General features: G+C 38.4%; 1 protein-coding gene across 2 annotated transcripts; it reads right to left on the bottom strand.

Annotated features, from left to right (window-relative positions):
- Window positions 1-48: 48 nt before the first annotated feature.
- tmem98 (transmembrane protein 98) lies at window positions 49-8,674 on the bottom strand. Of its 2 annotated transcripts, none has more exons than XM_034088875.2 (7): window positions 8,579-8,674; window positions 6,129-6,366; window positions 5,238-5,369; window positions 4,626-4,659; window positions 4,433-4,548; window positions 2,579-2,638; window positions 49-2,229 (listed from the first exon to the last, which is right to left on the bottom strand). In XM_034088875.2, exons 2-7 carry the CDS (start codon window positions 6,257-6,259, stop codon window positions 2,028-2,030), a joined length of 675 nt encoding a protein of 224 aa, XP_033944766.2. In that variant the 5' UTR covers window positions 6,260-6,366; window positions 8,579-8,674; the 3' UTR covers window positions 49-2,027. The 2 variants fall into 2 exon arrangements, with proteins under 2 accessions (XP_033944766.2, XP_071060108.1); XM_071204007.1 differs by lacking the exon at window positions 8,579-8,674 and adding an exon at window positions 7,124-7,210.
- Between the last annotated feature and the right edge of the window lie 762 nt (window positions 8,675-9,436).

Consider the following 9,436-nt stretch of genomic DNA (forward strand, 5'->3'; position numbering starts at 1 on the left):
GACATGAATTTCTCTGTAGCTATTGTTCAGAGCAAAAAACAACACACCTTTTCCTATTAAAGTAAACTTTATCTGTACAAATCATTGAAAGATATAAAGAAAATGTATGAGGGTGTGAGCGAAGGACATCAGTAACCAACTGTGTAATAAGGATAAGAAAACAAAGGAATACATACAAAGAATAAAAGGCTAACTACTTTTAAAAAGGTTTCCTCCTCGATTGAGATCTTTCCATCAAAATATCTCTGCATTCTCGGAACTAAAGTTTTGCTTATTTTCAGTTGAAAGATTTTCAGCTGCTGCTTCTCTTCCTGATTGTCACTACAATCTTAAAAACAGTGTATTTGACTCCTATGATGTGTATTATTCAGAGCTACTGATGTGTTCATTTGTCTGCCTGCCTTGTGTGTACAAAGGTTTGTGCCATGTGTATTTTAGCTTAAGCCCATGTGTTCATTGTTGCTGTGGGTAATGCCTTATTAGGACTCCTTGGGGATTCAGTATTAGCTATGCATGGGGGAGCAGGTAGACATGCTCCAATAACATCCATCTGGCCCCAAACAACACGCTAATTCTGCTCCACCTCAATCACCACGCTATTCACAACACCCCTCCTAACACAAAAAACTATAAAGACATACGGCATCTCTATTGTGTGTGAAAGCTCAATATTTCTGATAATGGTAACACTGAGCTGATGGTGATTAAAACATATTTTGATGTACTTTGGTGTAATATCCCATTTCCTGGATGAATCTAAATGGAATGTTTAACTTGAATTCTTATAAAAAAAAAAAACACCTTTTTGTTGTCAAAATTAAAAAAACAAATGTTTCTTGGCTCACTGTTGTCTGCAAGCATTTACATCTTAGCTGCTCTGTGAGGCTAAGCTAAATGCTAACATCAGCATGCTAACATACTCAAAATCAAACTGATGTAAATCGGTAATGTTTACCATAGTTGTGTGTTAGCGGCTTACACATGCTAATGACAAAGTACAGGCTGATGGCAATCTCAATACTTTTCAGGTATTTGATAACAAATACTGGAAGTATTTAAAATCAGCTTGCCTACTAAAACGTATCTGATTAATTGTTTGTGGTACATGGATGTCTGTTCCAAATGTTGTAGCTATCGAAGTTGTTTGGATACTCAAAAACCACAAATGTTGACCTGCTTGTGGCGCTAAAGAAAAGGTCATGGGATCAACAAAGTAATTAGGATTCATCCTCTGGGAACCATGATATTCTGTCCACATTTGTATCCTAATCCAGGGAGTAGATGTTGAGATATTTCAATGTGCACCAAAGTGGTGGTTATTCATCCATCTTAGCCTCAATTAATCCTAATACAATGCAGCAATGGGACAAATGGGCTTTTCTCGAGTGGAAAAAACCCCCCTACTGTGTTGCTGATGTGGCTAAAACTGATGCTGTTGTGTGATTACAACTCACAAACTGGTGATTTCTGAGTTAGGTAAAACAATCTGAGAGACGTTTTAGAGTAACCACAAGTCATGTGTGCTCAACAAATTGTAAATAGGTAAGGTTGTTCTTCCATTGGTCCACTGAGTAGGAGCCCCTTTGGGTTCACTGGCTAACTGGATGTTATTTTCCTCAGAATGGATTAGCTGACTAAGCCTTCATGTGACTGTGCAGTGCCATATTAGATTTAGGCCCACCGCTGGGTGATGGCGCACTTGAGAAAGACATTTCCAAAGGCCTTTTACTTGCAGGCATCTAAAACGGACCAACTCTAGAAAAGGGTTACATACTGAAAACGACCTGAATCCTAATGTCTTTGCAGCCATTATGTAGCTGGAGTGAAGGCAAAAATTGTGCTTTTTCTAAAGTTGAAATGTAAAAATGAGGAGTCCCTGCATCAATCGGCACAACCTTAATCATTTGGGTTTGATGGTGAGTTTGTGAATCGTGCCTTTCCAACACTACCAGGTGGAATATGTGCCTGTTCAATATCAAGTGAGTACGGCAGAAAATTGACATATTTTCATGCCCTTGTTTAGATGTCTAAATGGCCTGTTCTCTTTGTGCATCATGTCCGAGTATGAATCGATCCGGTTCAGAGGCCAGTGCCGCCTCACGCAAAACCACCATGTGATCTTCTGCTGCGTTGAGTGACTGGTCGATCCAGTCCATACTGCCGGACATGTGACAGGCGTTGCGGGTGACCAGCACCAGGTGGCTGACTGAAAGAAGGAGAGCTGTAGCCCTGAGGAGGAAAATGAAAAATGGGTTTGATTTAACTTTTTTTTGTTGCTGGGTGAGATGCACTGATTCCCAAAATCCTTTTTAAAATGAAGGAAAACTGGCTTAGAATGGGTCTGTTGGGCTGAGCCAGATTGCATAACTTTAGATTTGTTTTTTAAGGCACAAAATATTTGATTTTGAAGGTTTTTCCCTATCGCTGCATATATGAAAAGTTATTTCATTATGGATATATCAAGTCATGTGGTCTTCTCCAGCTCTTATAGGTCAATCACGGTCACAGGTCTTTGCATAAGGTCATCAACGTCATACAAAGAAGCTGATGTTATGGATGGGAAAACAAATGTGATTACCTGGCGTCCAGGAGGATTGGATCCAGAGGTGGGTACATGGACCTGACCACGTCGTCCACCCTGTGAGGAGAGGGGACAGAGAGGATGTGAGGTTAGCCGGAGTCAGTAGGCCTACTGTGTTCATTGCAGAGGTGGAAGTAATACATGGAACATTTATTGAAGTAAAAGTACAGTCCCACAGTGTATGTTAAAAAGTCCTTAATTAAAAAGTATTATCATCCCAAAACACTTAAAGGTAGGGTAGGTAAGAATGGAGAAACCAGCTTGAGTAAGCTAGAATTTGAAAGTACACAATCGAAAAAAATCTGCCCTTTCCTTCAAACTTCCTTACAGAGCCCCTCCTCCAACACACACGAACGCGCACATGACCAATGAGGGCACGAGATAAGTTTGTGCACGAGATGCACGAGATGGAAGGCTGACAGGCAGGTAGGCCATCCAATTATCTGCCGCGGGCCGAGACAGATCATTGGACTTGCTTTTTACAGTGCCACGGCTTCCACAGATGAAATATTTCTATATATTTATTGTCAAAGCATTTAAAACCCTTTAACTGCCGGACCAAGAAAAAAACTATGGAAAAATATTTTTTTTGCATTTTCTTATTAAATGGGCCACAAATAAGCACAAACACTTTTTTTTTTTTTTTTTTTACTGACCACCACACAGTTTTGTTTTTATGAGCCTCTACCAAATGGTCGAGCTGGCCTTCTATGGTAAAAGTACATTTTCAACAATCATCATATACAGTACAGTATTTGTATGCATCAAACTCAAATAAAACACAAACTCAAATACAAATATATTCATAAAAGATAATAAATTATAATTATAAAAAAAAGTGTTACTTGCTAATCTTACTGTATATTCTGAATTGGCCTAACAGGAAACCACTGGCCTAACAGCAAATGTCTATATCCTGTGTTGGCCTAACTTGCTCATCTGTGTGCAATTTTGGGCTGAATGCCATGCATGAAAGGTGCTATATAAATTAGTATCACTCTTTCACTCTGAGACTCATAAGGCAGTACTATATTTAGTAATATTACCATGAATCTAGCCACTTATTTACCATATTTTATTGGAAAACATCTCTGAAACTCTGAAAAAGTCATATTGCTAGCTTACCATAAAAGGCCAATTCGACCGATTGGTTGAGCATATTTTCCAAAAAATAATTACACCCTTGTTAAAACTTTTTTTGTGCATCAAGTTATCTAATTATGTTCAGTAAAATATGTCAAAAATAATATGGTTACCTTACAAAAGTTGACCAAAAAGAGTGATTTCTTCAGCAGTGATTTTTAGCATGCCAACTTTCTCAGTGGAAGCTAGCTGAAGGGCATTCTGTTTGAACCACAGTGACATCTAGAGGTTGTTTTGTACATAACATGTCAACCAAAGGGTAGAGCTGGCTGAATCAGATGGAGTTCAACTTTTTTTTTTTTTTTAAACAAGATATCAAGACACAAAATGTGCTCTACCAAATGGTGGTGCTGGCAGTTAAAGGGTTAATGTATTCATTGCTATCGGGATGTTAAGAGCATTCCATGGAATATAACAGAAAGTGTTTCTGAAGTGAATTACCTTTAAAATATCAAAAGTAAAATAACTAATTTTGTTGTAGAATGTCTACAAAATGATGTATGTTATGATACTGAATCACAATTATTGAAGCATTAAACTGTTCATTACAGTGGGGAAATGTTTCCAGATAGTTTGTGAATTTACCAAAGGATTAGTAAAGTGTTATCTTACTTATTCAATACATCATCATTGATATTAAATATCATACCAAGTACCTTAAAATAGTTTTTAAGTAAATGTCCTTAATTACTGGTAAATGTGCGTTACCTCGGGCTGATGCGTTTGGCCACACTGATGATGTCACTCAAGCTTGCCGGTGCCTTGACCTTTGCCCCTGAACCCATTGTCATGGCAACCAACTTTTCAGTCAAAGTGTGGCAAATCTGTAGATCGAAATATAACGTGTTAGTTTTGCTGAATAAACAATATAGACTAGAACTAAAGTAAAGACTTGAGTTACCTTTAGGATTGAGATACAATGAGAGACCAATCCACTGTGGGAGAAACATTCAGAGAATTAGGTAGAATCAAATACTCAGGTCATTTACTTAAAAACAGCAATACCAGTGTACCACAAAAAAAATACCCTATCGGAGTAAAAAGAGAAACCTAAAGTAGGGCTGCAACTTACAACTTATTTGCTAATGAATTGTTCTTCTGAATATTTTAGAATTTAATCGATTGGTCTATAAAATGTTTTAAAAAAGTGAAAAATGTTGAGGCAAAAACAAAAATACATTAATAACATATATAATTCCCACTTGTGGATCAATTAAGTCTTATGTTTATCTATAATAACATAACATACTTTATTTGTTGGTTTAGTATTGTATTGTTAATTGTAATACTCAAAGTAACTAATGCCATGTAAAAAATGTATTGACATGAAAAGTAAAATATTTCCCTCTGAAATAGAAAGTATCTGAACATGTAAGAACTCAAGCACCTCAAAACGGTACTTTTGGCAGTACTTGGGTAAATGTGCTGAGTTAGCAGCAGCATTTGAAGACTTAACCTAAATGTCTAAAGCTTTAAACTTATGTCATGCCACAATGGCACCAGTAAGACATACGAGGCGTCCTCTATCCAGTCCTCGTTCTCCAGGATGGCCTCGATATGCGGGTTGGTGATGACCACATCGTCCAGCTCCAGCTCCGACTGCTCGCTCTGGGTCTCCATGGCTCCAATCAGATCCACTGTGGGTCTGTAAAACAGAACAGGGAAACCAGAGGAGGCACGGCTGGATTACCAACCAGCAAGTCACAGTTAAATTACCTTTACATTTGCTGTGGTTAACTGAGCAAGTTTATTGACTGAACATTTGCATGAGGATATCACGTTTTAGTGTTTTTCACATAGTATAAAGGGGCTCTGTGTCTTTGAGCACACAATACAGGTTTCTGTTCTAATTTCAATATTTGTCCTGGCAGGTTGTGGATATCAATGTTTAAGATGAGTATCTTTTATTAGCAACACTTTTTCAACAAAAGGCGTATAAGTAAACAAAGCTAACAAAACAGCCTGATTTTGTTGTTGTTGATTGAACAAACACTAATCAAGGTGTAAAGCGTATCAATTAGATGAAAACACTGGAAAAAAGAAAAAGAGATGTTAAATGTTGAAATAAATGAGTCCAACTGAGGTTGAATGGTACACAAATGGAGTGCCCCTGTGGCTTAAAGGATTTAAGAAGCCAACCATGAAGTGCAAAGTCCCTGTTTGAGGTCTTTGTTGCATTTCTCTGCCTCCTTTTGTGGCATTTCTCAACTATTGCTAATTAATAAATGCCCATAAACCACTAGTGCTAAAAAGTGTGAAGCCAACCCTAATCGTTTAGTACAAACAGTATGTAGGCTAGCAATGGTTATATTTTTTTAATAACTACAATTTAAGACTCTAAAATCTAATAGAAGTTAAAACTCTTTCTAGTTCACATGTCGAGGCTTTGTATTGATTCACTGACTTGGTGTCGAAGGGGTACAGCAGGTGGTGAGGGTGGCAGTAGCGATGTCTGCACACCACCACAAGGGCGACAAAGGAGGCCAGGAAAATGGTGGCCAACACCCCAATTGCCACGATCACCACTGTCTCCATGGCGACTCCAGCTCCCACAGCAGCTGCAGCCAGCAACTTGTTTGAGAGGAAGAGAGTCCAATCAGGGTCGGCTGATTGTCCGAGCTTGATTATGGATGGCCGCTCATCTGTCGAGGAGAGAAGAATTGCTGGTGTCAAAGTGATTGGGTGAGAAGAGGAAAATCATCCCTGTGCTTGAAGATACTTCAGCTAGATTTCTCCTGATTTTGACTTCTGTTGAAACACAATTCCCCTCTGAGCCAATGGAAAGAAGGATACAATCAGCAGTGTTTCTGAATGTGGCACACCTACAACACACGGCTGATCTTTATCATGAGTACATAAAAGCTGAAGTGCACTTGCTCTTTGTTTGCATGTCATACAGCATAATGAGAACACAGTGTTTGCTATAAAGAGACTTTATTTGCGAAACTAGGGCAACGACAACTCACGACAAATATTATACTATTCTATTGAAGCAGCCAAAAAGTCGAATAGTTTGAAAATAGTGTAAAGACTGCCTGTTTCCTTTCACTTTGATTAACACACACACACACACACACACACACACACACACACACACACACACACACACACACACACACACACACACACACACACACACACACACACACACACACACACACACCCACACACACACACACACACACACACACACACACACACACACACACACACTCACACACACACACACACACACACACACACACACACACACACACACACACACACACACACACACACACACACACACACACACACACACACACACACACACACACACACACACACACACACACACACCTAAACCGCCTGTCTATACCTGAACAAAGAACTAAACTCTCATAAACTTTGACCTCTTACCATCTGATGTGTTCAGTCCTGGCTGAAGTATTCTGGATTATCGATTATCTGCAGTATAATTCAGGTGACATGACATTTACCCTTTCGTTGAGAGTGTAAAGTATAGCTGCCCTCTGCTCGGTTTTGTCACTCATTAACCCGCCCTGCCCCACCTGATCACTCATAGAGGATGGGAGTAAACTCTCTGCCAGAAAGCTGTCATTGGCTCAGCGTTCTCAAGGTACAGTAAAGTATAATTGATTTGTAATGATGCCTGCCATTATGAACAGTGTTCACTGTTACATGACTGCAGGGCAGCTGAACTGAATGATTATGTGAGATTCTGCATTGGAATGCTGTAATTCTTTAATCTGATTAATTTGTGTTACACTCGCCGTATCGCACAGAGCTTTCTCCTGTCTCTCTCCTGCCCCAACGCTTTCCTGACTCCCTTTTCTTTTCACAGGCCGGAGTGTAAGAACTCCTTGAAATGTCTCTGCTAAAATAAAACAGATACAAATGTTTCATTGATATATTTCAGGAAATAACAGGGTTTCCCCTTAAACCAAGCTGATTTCACTGCAGAGCAAACTGCTTGTCTTAAATTGTTGAAAGTAACTGAGTGAATTTAGTTAGGTACAACTTTGAGGTATTTTTTGCCTAATTTACATGTTCTGCTATTTCATACTTCTACTTCTCAACATTTCAAAATGAAATAATATACTTTTTACTCCACTAGATTTATCTGATTGCTATAGTTACAATGCAGACTCAGATTTGACATTAAACACATCCCTTATGATCTGATTACTCGCTTGACCATTGCACTAGATAAGACTAAATAACAGTAAATACACTATTATTATTTTTTAAGATTCTTTAAATAACTTTTTGTCCATTATACATCAGAGTATAATAATTGTAATTGTATGTCCTTACTGTTGCTATTAAAGGGAAGTATCTTAATAGTTATCAGACCATTTCAAGTACTGATCACAATAGTTTCTGCAAGTGGATAAACCACAAACTAACATAAAAAACGAAAGGTAAAAAAGTAAAAGCGACTAAATCAATCAATCATCAATGTATTGGTTTTAATGGACTGTATGCTGAGTATTTACCACACACAAAGGTTTATTAACGTGGGTCTAGGTTAAACAAATCCCTATTCTTATCTCTACAAATTTGCGGAGAGCAACAACAGAGGCACAAAAAAAGGGGGCAACCAAAGTTCATTATTTCCCCTAAATTGTTTGTCTAATAGAAACACTGGCGCTCGCTCACAGTAACACATCCGCACATATGTAAAGTTTGTATCTGTACTTCATGAACACAGGCAGTTTCTACACTTATACATCAAAACCATAGCACACATCAGTTTTACTTTAAGTCTACTGAACTTTTCCTAACGTTACATTTACATGTGCGACACGTTACTTACACGTTGATAAAGCAAAGAAACAATCGATTACTTACCTAAACATTTTGATATTTTAGTTGAATTCCTTTTAGGAGACAAAATACTTTCCTCTGCGCCACTAGGCGCGCGGAGACGGCACCGACATCTCCCAATCTGGGGCGTGGACGCGCACGGCTGACTGATGATCAGACCAAACCTCCCAGCGCGCGCCTCTCCAGTCCATGCTGGAGCTGTGTGATTGAAGCACGCCTTCGCTGCTATGTTTGTTAATGTTGCTCGTAGTTCCAAATAAAACACACAGGTGGATACAGTTAACGCTAGGTGGCGTACGCTAACCGCCATAATGCTTGGTGTTCATCATATGTGGGAGAAGGTAAAGCCATAATGTCAGTTCTTAATGTTTCAATGGTTTACTGAAGTTACATGTCGAGCAGGTGGCACATTTAAGCTAAAGTAGTAACACATGCTAATGCTAAATGTGACTATCAATGGAGGGAGAAATAGTTATTCTCTTCTTATACCTAATTTATTAAAAGTAGAAATACTGCACTGTAAAAATACTTTTGACATGCATTTAAGAACTTGCTTAGGTAAAATAAAAAAAAAGCATAAACGTCAAATAAATAAAGATGAATAGCCTACATGTTGGGCAAAGATATACAATTGTATTTATCTTACAATTGAAACATTACTACTGATGCTTTAAGACTCAAGCAACATTTTACTGACAGGTAAAGGTGGAGCAACTTTTTAACTAACTTTGAACACATTGAACTTTTTACATCTACAGTTCCATTTCTACAGGGTAACCTACATCTGCCTGTGATAGTAGGATATAAAGCTCAAGAACAACTACTTGTAAATGGACATTAAGTTAAGATGGTTTGGCCAACAATTTTCCTCTCAGTAACTCA

This window comes from Pseudochaenichthys georgianus, chromosome 8 (genome assembly GCF_902827115.2).
Source record: "Pseudochaenichthys georgianus chromosome 8, fPseGeo1.2, whole genome shotgun sequence".
In the NCBI taxonomy this organism is placed as follows: domain Eukaryota; kingdom Metazoa; phylum Chordata; class Actinopteri; order Perciformes; family Channichthyidae; genus Pseudochaenichthys; species Pseudochaenichthys georgianus.